General features: G+C 43.0%; 1 protein-coding gene across 3 annotated transcripts in view; it reads left to right on the forward strand.

Moving 5' to 3' along the window:
• Positions 1-14,334, forward strand: part of Jakmip2 (janus kinase and microtubule interacting protein 2) — a 152,396-nt gene that overhangs the window by 95,598 nt on the left and 42,464 nt on the right. For all 3 annotated transcript variants that reach the window (XM_060377317.1, XM_060377319.1, XM_060377318.1), the window contains exon 2: positions 5,794-6,069. In XM_060377317.1, coding sequence (XP_060233300.1) covers positions 5,941-6,069 — 129 coding nt within the window. In that variant the 5' untranslated portion in view covers positions 5,794-5,940. The remainder of the gene's footprint in view (positions 1-5,793; positions 6,070-14,334) is intronic.

Raw genomic sequence — 14,334 nt, forward strand, 5'->3', positions numbered from 1 at the left:
GTAAAGGCACAAAGTAAAAATAAAATGAGCACTTACATTACAATGGGCATGGCCACATTCTCCCAGTTCCTAGATCTGGGCCGCTAGGTCATTCTCCAGGCACAGGGCCCTAAGAGGGATGATGACCAGAAGGGATGAGAAGATATAGAAGATAGGAAAGTTTTGAGTGAGAAGGTCTTACCCAAGCTGATAACTCATATAAGCACGCTTGTTAAAAAAAAAAATACAGTATCTTATATACTTTTACAGAGGAAAAAATGGGAGAGCCAGCAGAAAGTTATCACACAGTAGGGTGAAGTCAGTAGGAAGCTAATCAGGCAATGTTTTACAAAGGTATCTCAAATGTATCAAAGACAGATAACCACCACCCTTTAGGGCAGGAAGAATTGTGTCCTCAGGTTCCAGAGTCACGTCTTCCCCAATGTCCTGGTCTCAGATCATTCCTGGCTTTGTCAAACCTGTTCTGGGTCTTAGAGAAGGAGCTATGTTCTTTCTCTACACATCAAGGTGTCAGGGAGAGGCTCAAGTTAATCCAGATTTCAACAAACTCTGAAGCCCCCATTCTGTCCCTAATTTTCAGGGCATTGTTATTGAAATCCAGTTTCACCAGGTCCTTTTTATATCTGAAACCCTATGGTGACAACAGATAGCCCTTTGCCCTCTAGTCTCTGTCAGCTTCTCCAAGCTCATCTTCTGCTTGTCTGTTTACTCATAAAACTCCTGCTGTGTTTATCTTTGTACCAACTTTCACATTCTTTCTCACCTATAGAACTTAATTTTCAATATTTCTGTCTATAGCCTTGCTCCTCATGCTCTGTGACCTTTTAATGCACTGCCCCATGTTACAGTGATCCCCCCCACCCAAAATCATTTTGTTCTTACTTTAAAATTTTAATTTTGCTATTGTTACGAATTGTTAGGGAAATATCTAATGTATGACCCCCAAAAGGGTCACGATCCACAGGCTGAGAAACACTGGTCTAGAAAGGTCTTTCCCTGACTCTCTTCTTGTTTGTCTCTCTCACCTTCCCTAAGTAATCTCTCCTGGCGCGCCTGAATATATGTTATGATTCTCATGTTCTATTGTCTGAGCAATTGCTGAAGTTATTAAAATGCTGACTCCCACCACTCACCAGGAAGGACAGCCATCTTTTCTTAGTACAGTACAGTTATGTCCTATTCCAGGTGTTTCCTAGCTACTTGCAAATTAATGAGTACATAATGAATGACAACTTCCACAAAACATACCTTTAAAGTGCAAACAGAAATCCAGGCGTGGGAACAATTAGCCTCATCTCAGGATAGAGTCAAAAGGTGTGAAGGGAAGTGACAGGAAGTAACATTTGATCTAGTTTTAAAATTCAAAGCTGAAGGGATTTTGCCAGGGAGGTGAGGCAGTGAAGGAGATATCAACCAAAGAACTACATGACCAAATTAACAACTTTGCAGTAGGTGAACCTCACCTGCTTGGGCCTTCATCTCCCAGCGGAAACTGCTGCTCCCGAGGTTTCCTGGAAAGTCCCTTAAAGAGAATAGATGTTCCTTCTGTGTGTAGTAAGAGCTCTTTACATCCCTTTCTTTTATATATGTGTTTCTAAAATGAAATTTTGTCAGGACATTTAAAAAAAAATACCACCATGAATGTTACATTGTATTGGTATCTTTTTGTTCTGACGGGGTTAAATTTTAACTAATTCCCAATATTTGCTATTTTTATTGTATGAAAAAGGTGGTGAGAGAATAGAGCTTTAAAAAAATAAAAACATAAACATGCAAGCCCAACAGCTTAGCTTCCTGAATGTGCAGACACTACTATACTGAATATCAACACCTAGCATGGTGTAATGGATGGATAGCTGCCCCTCCAGGGACAATAATCCCTCCATGTAGGGAAACCAGATCTCCGGAGTGAAAATGGCTTAAGTGGCAGCCCTTTATATTACATTTTTGTGCCAAACTTATGAGCACACAATGAAATACATCTGCACTGGGGGAGCTTTTGAGGGACTGTAGCCTGCCTCTGCAGGCAGGCAGGGATAATGTACTCAAGCGTAATTCATACATTTTGAACGCTGACAGCATCTCGCTCAAAAGCATCATCTTTGGAAAGAGGAGAGGCTTAGATAAGCTCTCAAAGCTTCCTTAGGGTGGACGTTTTCCAGTATCAATTATGCAGAACTGCTGGAGCATTCAGCGTCACACATGTGAACTCTAGCTATTTCATATCACATCGCTTTCAAATCGTAACTCAGCGGCAACAGCCTTATTGGAAAGCTTGAGGTTAATTATGACTTTACTCAGCTTCTAGCTTGAGGCAGAAGCAGCCACAAAGCCAAAGACCCCTGGGAATACTTACCCTGTCAATGAAAGCCCCACTTCCCTTCTCGCATAAGCATGAATTTCTTTGCTCTTTCAAAGGGTGTCTGTGCCTTTCCTGTTCCTTGCTTTTGATATAAAAGAGGTGATAAATTTGTTGGTTCTCCCCTTTATGTTTTAGTAGGTGCTCAGAAGAGTGTTGTGTCCTTGAAGAACTGTAAATATGACAGTAACAGCAATATTTGTTAGTCTTTTCATCACACACTTTGATGCACTTATTCTTTGAAAGAGCCCAGAATGATAAGCACACTACATTCCCATTTTTTTTTCCTGCAAGAGAGTAGAAGCTTAGAATATTAGTTGCTTAAGAATATACAATAAGGAAACTTAATAACCAGTTTTTCTGACTTCAAATTCCGGGGTCTTAACTGCCTCCTACCATTCCATTTCATTAAGCTCCAGATGTGACTTCTATCCTGTGCCCTCCCTGTCTGTAGCCTGCTGGCAGCTAGATCAGAATCCTGCTAAAGAAAGGTCTGCTGTAGCTACAAAGGTTGAGAGCCTGACAGATGTACACTTGAGGGTTGGCTCTGCAATTTCATGACGGAACAACATTTTCCAGGTTAACTAACGCCTTTCATTCTCAGTGTAAAAAATGAGTAAATGCCAAAAGGGTTTGACTGAAGTAGCTCAGTGAATTCACGTGTAGTGCAGTGCCAGGCTCTTACGAGAAGCGGTATGATGTGAGGTGGGCACCCATGCCAGCTGCTTATAAAGCATTTATGCCTTCTTCATCGGCTTGGGGTTTCTCCGGTGGCTGTGACCATTCGTTCATCCACGCCTTCCTGGATTATGTTTTCTCTGTGCAGATGTAAGTCCCAACATACAGGCTAGAAGAAACCACTGAGCAAGAATGACATGGATGCCCTTTTGTATCTTTTAAATGCCTTACAAGCTTGCTGTACAGCCCAATATTATGAAGGCATTTTCTCAGCTGAGGTTCCTTCCTCTCAGGTGACTTTAGCTTGTGTCAAGTTGATATGAAACTATCCAGCACAAAATGTAATTACCTAGTTGTGTCCTGAAAACAGTTTCATTGGTGTGGCATATCTCACTTAGGGCTGAGCACAGCAGTCTCTTATTCTGTACTCCAGGACTAGTTGTGAGTCTCTCTGTCAATCACCATCTCCTGCAAAAACAGTCTCAAGAGATCTGAGAGATGTTCTAATCTCCATGCATAACAGGAAGCCACCAGAAGTCAGTTTAATACTATGTTCGTGTAGCAGAACAATGGTGGTTGATTGTCTCCAGGGGCCTATAACCTGTGCTGCCTCAGCTTCTGGACACTGATCCCAGTGCCACAGTCGCATGTGCTGTGCCATCCTGTGACCTGTGCAGACAAGTTCACCCTCTCTTGCTCCAAGCTCATTGCATCCTCATGCTCCTGGCCCCCTAGGGACACTCCAAAGAGCACAGCTACAGTGTTTGTAAAGGGTGGCCCCAGCCCGGGATCCCAGTCCTTGAAGCCAAACATCAGGGTCTGCAGAGAGCAGCAGATGCTAGAACACATGGTAATCAGTAAGAATCTTTTTAAAAATTTCTTATTAATTATTTATAACAATTTATTCACTTTGTATACAGGCTGTGGCCCCCTCCTCCGTCTCCTCCCAATCCCTCCTTCCCTCCCTCTTCTCCTCCCATGCCCCTCCCTTAGTCCACTGATAGTGGAGGTCCTACTCCCCTTCTACCTGACCCTAGCCTATCAAGGTCTCCCTGAGTTCTCACTCACAGCATTTCAGCTTACTAGCACCCAATCTCTGGAAGCATACAGGAGAAGCTCAAGCCTCATGTTCTCCCCACTGATGTTAACCAGTGTAGGTTCACACTTTTCTCTGCTCTCTCCTTTGTTCCAGTGAAGTACTTAAGGACTTGTGGTGAAGACGCACCTCCTTTATCTCCATCTCCTCTTGTCAAGAGTCTCATTAGGCCTCCATTACCTACACAAATTCAGCAGCCGCATCGTCTGTATCCATGCCTCCATTCTCTCCCCAACTCTGCCACCAGAATAACCTCATCTAAACCTTTCCCTACTACACACTTACTAGTCAGGAACTTCAACACCCCCTCCGCTGCTTACCGGAAGATTAGTCCTACACCTTGAGTTTCTACTCCTGCCAACTACTATTTCCAGCAATGCTGCTTACCAGGAAGATGTGGGGCGGTGCTTGATTGGAACTTAGCCCTACCCAAAATAGTCTCTGTGACTATTATCTGTTGTGTCACAGCACCTGTGATTTTCTTTCTTTTCTTTTTTTTTCTCTCCCTTTTTTTTTTGGGGGGGGGGATAGGTTGTTTCTCCTGTGTCTACATCTGCTATCTTCCTATTCATTCCTCATCTACCAGGCATAGGGTGTTATCTTCTGACACTTCCTTATATGTAGGGAAGGTCGAAAAGAAGGTCATTGTCTAGACTTATAAAAGTAATGTGTGTGTGTGTGTGTGTGTTAAAAAAAACGGAACTTGACTTTGTGTCAAGTGTAATGGTACATACCTTTAATACCAGCAGTAACATTTGGGAGGCAAGGGAAGGCAGATCTCTGTGAGTTTGCAGCCAGTCTAGTCTATAAAGCAAGTTTCAGGCTACACAGTGGGCTCTGTGTCAAAGAAACAAAGCAATCACAGCACCTGTCAAAGAGGGCAGATAGATAACAATACTGGTGATGAAGGTAGGTTGGTGTATGTTAGGAGGATAGATAGATAATAGATTGATATAGATGAATAGATAAATGATAGATGATAGATATACAGACAGATTATACATAGATAGATAAATAATTGATAGATTAGATAGATAGATAGATAGATAGATAGATAGATAGATAGATAGATAGATAGATGTTAGGCAGATAGCTGAAAATTAGATAGCAGGAAGATGGAGGGGTGACTGATTTTCCTGTCATGGAACTATGACTTAAAACATACTGTACTAACAAAAGCATTTAAAAGTAACTGTAACAATATAATGACTGAGTGAGTGACTCAAACTAATCTACTTGGTTACTAACTCCCCAGCGCTCACATCGTAACCATTGAATAATGTCCAGCTACAGATATATTATTTTCTTACTTTTGAGGTATGAATACTAGGATGTCTACATATGTGTGTCTTCCTCTAGTGATTTTCATGATCAGAGTATCCATGTGTGGCATGAAGGAAAGACAGAAGAATGGATTGGTGCTCCCATAAAGGGCACACAACATTATGAGAGACATACTCTTAGAGTAAAGGGTTCTAAGTAGACGTCCATGTCATTGGAAATGTCACTGGAAGTCAGATACAGAATGTAGAATAGTGTCAGTTCTGGAGACAGGAGAGCCTCAGGAGAGGGGACTTGCAGGCCACTGGCTAGGAGTGGATGGAATGACACAAACTCACGTCTTCACCAAACAGTCACTGCTGTCTCTGTCTCTTCCTAGGGCTTCCGGGACAGCGTTTGAGAAGACCTTAGCAAGGAACACCATGCAGTAGTGGCCAAAACATCTCCCTCCAGGAAACAAAACAGTAACATGGCAGTACCTGTCTGAGAGGATTAAAAGCCAAAAGACTCCACTTAGCAAGGAACAATGTCCAAAAAAGGGCGAAATAAGGGCGAGAAGCCCGAGGCCCTCGCTGTCGCCCTTCAAGCTGCCAACGAAGACCTCAGGACCAAACTCACAGATATTCAGATAGAACTCCATCAAGAGAAATCCAAGGTGAGTAGGAGCTGCCTGGCCTCAGCCAGCAGCAGGTGCCACCACATGCAGCAAACTCAGCAATACCTTTGACTCCTGCAACCCAGAGACAAGCGTATCAACATAAAGTTGCATCATTTAGATAACTGTTACTACGAAAATGTTCTTGATCACACACTAACAAATATCTTGTTTCAGCGTTTTGGCATCCTCTTTGATCACTCTAAAAATTTAAATCTATTTCAAACCTATTTCCAATGAAAGTAATGAATGAGTTTGGAATCAGTCGGAGGCTATTTCTTCCTGTTTCGGTTAAGTCTGGCCTTTGATTAATAAATTCCAATGTGAAGTTTATGATACATAGATAAATAATCGATAGATTAGATAGATAGAAAGATAGAAAGAAAGATAGATAGATAGATAGATAGATAGATAGATAGATAGATAGATAGATAGATAGATAGATAATCTGGATCCACATGAAGCAATGGGGAACACATTCTCACATTTAAAAGGTTTTAATTTGTGAACCCAAAGTTCTGGGCAGTGTTTATTTTCTTTCTTCTTGGGAACAGACTTAGGTGTCTCAATGTCTCTCTGTAGTTTGGATGTCTGATTCTGTTTCTGCACATTCGTTTCTCACACATCACTCTACAAGAGAATCACCTTGGAGAGCCCTGTAGAAATTGAGGTTCCTGATTCCACAAGTCAAAGGTTTTGATTAAAAAGGCGAGGTAAGGAAACAGCAGAGATTCAGATGAGACTCAGTCTCGGGATTTGTTCTTTTTGTAAGAGCTTTTCCAGGTCTTTCCGTCTACCAATGTCCAGTTCGTTCAGTTTCCCTTTGTCTTGGGCAATGAAGGGAGGCCAGGCTCCTTTTATAAAGACAGGATGTCAAATGATGGTTACAGGAATGCTTAGGAGAGAACAAAACCCCACAAAATTCCAAACGAGGCCCCACCACTTAGATGTGCATGTATTCTACACATCTAAGCCTTTTAAAATAGACAACTCTCGAGTGATAGAGGCGCGCCTGTCTTCAAGGGCCTGGCTCAGCATCCATGTTGGCAGGCAGGCAGGTGTCATCCCCTCTCCCTCTGACAAGACTCTGGCAGTAGGCTCCCTAAAAATGAATGCAGCCTTCTTTCCTGGGTACCCCTGCCCTCCTCTTTTTTCATCATAGTTAATTTCAACCTCAATCCAGGGGATAAAGCAAAGCCTCTCTGCAGGTCAGCAGCAGGGAAGTAGAGGGCAAACGAGTCACAAAGCAATTCCATTACAGATAAATACCACTGTGTTTTCAAAGAAGCAGGCTCTCTAGGGGAGAACAATGATCAAAGCCAAGGTATGAATTTACTCTCCCTGTTTAGCCTCAAGGCGCTTATGATAAAATGACAATTCAGCTACTGGGAGGGAGGGCTGTGAAGCCCAGAAACCTTTGGGAGGATGGGCCATTACTCATTTTCCCAGCCGACACATAACGCCGCTGGCATTTACAGAATGCCCAGTGTGCAGAGAACAGAGTCCATCATAAACGCTTTGGGTTGATAATATAAGTAGCTAGCTTCAAATCGCCCAATGTACACCGTCCATCACACACCGGGACATGCACACTCCGCCCTTTCACAGTCCCAGCTCTTACGCTTAGTACCTTACTGACCCTGAGCAGGTCTTCATGTCCTACTCGGCTTTCCTTCCCTCATCTGTCAAGGGGGACTGCAGAGGGACTGAAGGAGGGGTGGGGAGGTGGTGTCAAGCGTGGAGAGCGTGTTGTGCCATTTTCTTACCTGACCCTCACTTCCTCCCTCTCAGCGGGCATTGCTGTTACTTCTGTTTATGGGAAGAAAGTAGCCACCTGGCATTCGGGCAGAGCCCAGAACTACTTCATGAATGCACCTGTTAACTCTTTTTAAATGCTTTCCTGATATCTCTTTGGCAATATTACTATTGAAACAGGGAAGCATTAATATTGTAATGGGGTACTATTGCTATTGTAATATATTACAATTGTAATATTTGGATAGGTAAGCACAGGCTTGAGTGAAAGGCCTGTCTTTTCCTTAAAACAGTATTCTGAGACACTAATTATGTGAATATTCTCCTGTCTGTGAATACCATGAGGCCACAATCCTATCCTCAGCATGGATTGCTATGGGATGAGAAACTCCCCACTGGGTTCTTCAGGGAATGTACTTTCTCTTGGAGCTAGGATACAGTGTCAGTGAGTGTGGGCAAGATGACAATAGGGATGAAGGGATGAGAGCAGGGAATGGGGTTCTGAGGTACAGGCTGCAGACAGCCAGCGTGGGGTACAAAGGCTCCAAACAGGAACAGCCGGAAGAGGCACCTACTCAGACTGCACAGCCTCACAGTCTTCACAGCACATTTGGGACAATGGCAACCTGGAAGCCCGTGGTTACCTGATTTCACTGGGGGAAACAATGAGCTTCAATTTGCTTAACTCCCTGCTTTCTGGTAGCAGCAAGTGGAGGGTCTAAAATGGCAATTCTATCAAGGTGGCACTTGAACTCCTGACCTCTACCCTTCTCCACTCACACTCTGACCCCTCACCCCCTCTCTCCCCTGCCTTAGAAAAGCAATCAACCTTTTCTATCCTCAGTTCCCAGAGCCTCGTGGTTCAAGGCTCGAATTTAGTCTGTGGCATTCATTCCTTTCTGGACCTTTGCTTCTGGTTTCAAGAGGCATATGAGTCTGAAAGAAGATATTAGGGAAGAGGGGAGGGAAAAGGGAGGAATAGGAGAAGAAGAGAGGGGAAGAAGTACTTCCCCAGGTCTTAGAAAGTTTCCCATAAAAGCAGCCTGCTTTGGTTTGAAAGTTCTAGGCTCAGCTGACAATCCCTGCTGGCCGGCAGTGAATTCACTCCCCAGGAACATGCAGAGCAGATACTCCAAGCCTCAGCTTCTGAGAGCTTGGCCCATCTTGATAACCTCCCAGACCTTTCCTTGCCTTTAACTCTGCTGTGATTTTTAATTCTCGGCTTAAGAGTGCATTAAACCTCCATTCACTTCCATATTTATCTTGGCAGAATTTATACGGGCATTTCTAAGAGCCAGACTAGAATTTCTAACAGAAAACACAGTGTGAGGTCTACAATCAACCGGTCATGACTCCTCTTCCTTGTGTCCCAGTGGAGCCTTTAACACCAGGATTAGTTTTTCATAGTGATCTTTTCCTCCCATAGAACCTCGAGAGCAGAGAGGATTTAAAAGTCCATATTCATAGCCTGGTTCAATATTCTTTGTGCTTCCCTTCCCATCCCCTCACCGATTTCTATGTCACCAACACCAGGGAACTCAACACATCCCAAGAACATTTCTTTCTGTTTGGAAATAGTTAGCACACTATTAATGTAGTATAGCCGTGTTAGTCACACGTTATGGGTATTTGCATCTTTGTTGGTGGTGGCTTGATATAACACTGTATAATACAGTGCCATATGCAACGATATTTTCAAACTGAACATGATAGTATCTACTGTTGCTTAGTCACTCACTTTTGATACATTGAGTCATCTTCACCACCAACAGATGAGAGTGAGATCCTCAACCAGGATGCCAATGGAGGGAAGAAAGGCCAACAGAGGTAAAGGAGTTTGCTGAAAGTTTGAGAGCAATCAGGCCTGGGCTCTAGGCCAGACTTAGCCCTTGGCCACACTGGTCTAATTTACGTTGTGCTTATGTAGGGATTGTTCTTTCCTTTCTCCCCTGAAACAGTGAGGAAACAAACCCTACAGATGCCTTAGAGCTGACTTGCAGGCCAAATGTACTAGTATGTACTATACCTATTTAGAAAGGTGTCAACTTACAGTAAAACACCTGTGAACACCAGCAAGCCTGTGGCTGAGCTTACATTATCTCCACAAAACACTCTCACTATTCAAAATTATTTTCTCCATTTCAAAATATCATCATGTTCATATTTACATTTCTACTCAGCACGAGCTCTTTTGTGTCATCATCTCAAGATTTATATTAGGATATTTAAATCTTCTGCCTTAATGCCTAAATCTGTATACGTAAGTTGGGAAAAACACTTCATCACACAGCTGCAGTGGTTATAAATCTGCAGGTCATGCCCTTTTGGGGGTTTAATGGCCCTTTCACGGGGGTGGCCTGCAACCATCAGAAATATCAGATATTTGCATTATGATCCATAACAGTAGCAAAGTTACAGTTATGAAGTAGCGACAAAAACTTTTTGTGGTTGGGGGGTCACAACACGAGGAACCATATTTAAGGGTCGCAGCCTTAGGAAGGTTGAGATGCACTGTGTATATGGCCGCTCAAGTCCCCCAGACTGCATCCTTTGGCTCTCCCTCAAAAGGAAGCACTTTCCTGGACAAGTTTAAAGGGAACACAAGTCAGGTCAAGAAATCCTGCCAATAATGGCTGTTTCCATGGCAACAGAAACAAATGTGCAACATTTCTTTGTTTTGTGAATTCTCCTTAGTAAGTGACACCAGGACCAGCGTCTATGATGTTAGCTTTCTCCTTGGGTTTCTCCACACAGCTGTATTTTTACAGTCTAATTTTTCTTCTTTTAATCCCTCTTCCCGCTGACACACATGAAAGACTACTATTTAAAATCTGAGAGAAACACCACAATCATAGACAGGCTCACAAGAAGATGATATGGATATGTTAGGTGCCTCGAGAGATTTTGACATAAGTCATTTACAGTGGAGTGTCTCCTGTCGTAACTAATAACAATATTGTCTTATATACCATAGTGTTTAACATTTCAAGTTATTTCCCCAGGCGCTTTTAACTTAGTCCAGGAAATAACTTATTAGAGAGAATTTTTTTAAACAGTTTTTCTTAGATTAGTGGTTCTCAACCTGTGGGTTTGTGACCTCTCTGGGGGTCAAACAACCCTTTCACAGGGGTAATCTAAAACACAGATATTTACATTATGATTCATAACAGTATAAATTCATTAGAGTATAAAAGTTATGAGGTAGCAAAAACAATAGTGTTAAGGATGGGGCCAGCACAATATGAGGAGCTATATTCCAGGGTCGCAGCATCAGGAAGGTTGAGGACCTCTGTCTTAGATGGTGAAGCAGAAATGCAAAGCCACAGTGCCTTACCTGTTCGCTCTCATTACAGCTTGTCACTGTCCTAGGAAGTGTTGTTTTCCTTAGAACCTTGTGACTCAGCAGCCATGTTGCAATGACACTCTTCCAAATGCTACTATAAACACTGACTGCTGAGGCTGAGGAGAACCAAGTTCCCATCACTCAAGCTAGGGGTACATTCCTAATGTCTTCTATGGAAGATTAACAGAGTTTCTAAACTAGAAAAAAAAGCCCTTCCTCTAAAAATAAATGCATTACCTAGACAGGAATCAGAAAAACTTTTCCATTTTTACAAAGTGGAAGACACTTACTATTTTAGGGTTTGTGGCCAGACAGTCTCTGAAAGCACTCAATCAGTGTAACATGAAAACAGCCCTAAGCAATGTGGATAGGCATGGCTGTATTCCAACAGAGCTTTATTCACAAGGGCAGAGACAGTTTGGCCGGTGGGCTGTAGCTTTCTCATCCCGTACTTGGAAGATAACATTTTCTGTTTACTCTGGAAAGATGAGAACAGAGGTGGACATTCTTACTAACCAGGGATTTTGTGTTTTGCTGTAGTGTCTTACAAGGGATGCATGGATGCCAGTTACCCTGGTGACTCCCAGAGCCTGAGCTCTCTAACTGTATGACGGGGCATATTACTCATGTCTCGGCTTATGGAGCTAGCCGGGAAACAATGGCATATGGCCCTTAATTGCACCTGTGCCTTCGTGTTCCTTATTGTGCTGTGCAGGCAATCTGTGGATATACAATGGTAGTCTCTTAGGAGTTTCTAATCTGGGGCAGGATCAGAGGAGGTGGGGGTGAGAGAAAAAAACATACAGACACTGTTAAATAAAGGAAAATGTAGTAAGGACCAACAAAGCGCATCGAGAAGACAAAAACAGTAGACATGAGCTTATGCCCAGGCAATCAGGGTCACATGACAGGAAAGGATGCTATGTAGCTAGGCCAGGAGAAATGGGAGAATCCCAAAGAGAGTCAAGGGGAGAGCCATTAGGGAAAAGAAACTGTAAGCAGGCAAGTACAGATACACACCGTCTGCAGAAAATAGTGTATTCTCTTGTGTCTGGAGCAGGGGAAGGAGGAAGGAAGTCCTTCAGCCTGCCCAGGAGCCTGACTGCTAAGGCTGAAGTGTGGGGATCCCATTCTCAGCGGAAAAGGGCCTCTATGGCTTTGGAGCAGCTACAACAGTAGTGCCAGGACAGATTTACCAAGAGAGCATCCACAGCAGTGTGAAGGAAGTCATGTTCTCCAAAGAACTCTACTGTGACATTGGCCAAAGAAATGGAGTGTGAGCTAAAAATGCATGCTGGATACGTGACCTTTAATTGATTTCCTTATGCAGCTTATTTAACTTAACTCATACAAAGTATTATTTCAACACATAGCTATTAAAAAAGGGCTTACAAGAAACTCTGTCTTGTGATAAACCATCAGAATCACAGTGTGTTTTACACACCGAGCTAATATCATGCATGCAACATTGCAAGCATTCAGTGTGGCAAATACCTACCATGCTGGGCAGTGAGCTGAGGAGAGATCAGAAGACAGTCATTTGAGAACAATGACTGCTGTTTCACCAAGTCCTCTTAGGTTCTGCACCCTTATGGGATAACCACTGTAAGACTAGCTGCTGTGCCTTAAAAATATATGTCCACTAAACACTACTTCGCTTAGAAAATACTCTTATAGCTGAAGATAGGTAAGTTACTGAGGTAAGTAAAATTCCAGACACTGTGTTATAATTACAAGGTTTTTTAAAGGGACTTTGATTCTTCAAATATTTTTAGGTTGAAAAACTCTCAAATTTGGGGAGAATGGAAACCACAATCAGACTATATTTTATGAAAAGAAGTTATTTTCAATAAAAAATGAAAATATATATTATTATTAGCACTTTCCGACTGGAGAAATGGCAGAGACTCTTTGTTGCTAAAATAGATAATGCTCCTAGGGATCCCAAATTGTCTTCACTTTCTCAAACTCTCTTGCTGTGCATTCGTGTGCCTGTGTGTGTGTGTGTGTGTGTGTGTGTGTGTGTGTCTGTCCCCATCCACTGAGACAAAGAAACAGGGAGATGGCATAGCCAGATGACAGAATGAACTGAGCTGCAGAGGGAACAGCGCAGGGTCACAGAGGGACATGTTCAAGCTACTGAGGTGGCCGGCTACCACTTCATATCATTCTGTTGGATCGGAGATCTACTTAGTCGGATTTAAGTAGCACAGGTCGACAAGAAGAACTACTATTGTCACTGGAAATGTAACAAAACTCCGGGGGGTGCTTCCAGCATAATTTTTGGAAGGTGGAAAGATTAGAAGAAATTCTTACAAAATTACTTGGACTGTTTGGCTTGAGCAGCAGCAACGCCAAGGAGATGAGAGAAAGACGCAAAGAGACCTCCTGAAGCATGCAGAAACAGCATGCCCAGAGCCCTCCCACGGGCTACAGGCTTCAGGGGTGTTACCTGTTTGGCTAGCTAGTGTGCATGCATATGGATGCATATAAGTTGAGGAACGGAACGTGGTTGCTATAAAAAGCAAGACAGCGATAAAGTCATCATGGCTATTATAACAATCTTAATGTTTACCCCTCTCCATTATCAACAGTCGCTGACACTTCTCCCTCCAAAAGGAGAAAGAGGGGGTGTTATACCACCTCGTACTGCAGTAGCACACTTTGAGCTAGCCAGAGATGCCCACATTTATAGGTCTGGGTGAAGCCCAGGTTAGTCAGTTGGTAATTGTAGACAGATGCTTCTCGATTTGCTGAGAACCACCTCAGCAAAGCTTCCCCGTTTTACTGGGTATAGCTGTTGCCTGGAGAGTTGTTAAAAGCACATTATGATTTATAAGTTTGGTGGGGACCTAGGATCCTGGGTGTGTCTGTAATTGCTAATCTGTGGGACCTAGGATTCTGGGTGTGTCTGTAATTGCTAATCTGCGGACCACATACTGACCGAGAAGGCCCCAGAACATCCAGCATTTGTCTGAACAGCTAAGATAAACATCGCAGATGCTCCCTCCTTTTACACACCATAGTCTCAGCTTCCTTTCCCTCTGAGCAAATAGTAGCTTGGACTTTTTTTTTTCTTTTTAATAAATACGGTATTAAGAGGCCCTAGCAGCCTAAGCTGCAAGATCCTGCCTCGGAGCAGGCATTTTCTTTGAGGCTTATGCTTT

This window comes from Meriones unguiculatus, chromosome 2 (assembly GCF_030254825.1).
Source record: "Meriones unguiculatus strain TT.TT164.6M chromosome 2, Bangor_MerUng_6.1, whole genome shotgun sequence".
Classification (NCBI taxonomy): Eukaryota; Metazoa; Chordata; class Mammalia; order Rodentia; family Muridae; genus Meriones; species Meriones unguiculatus.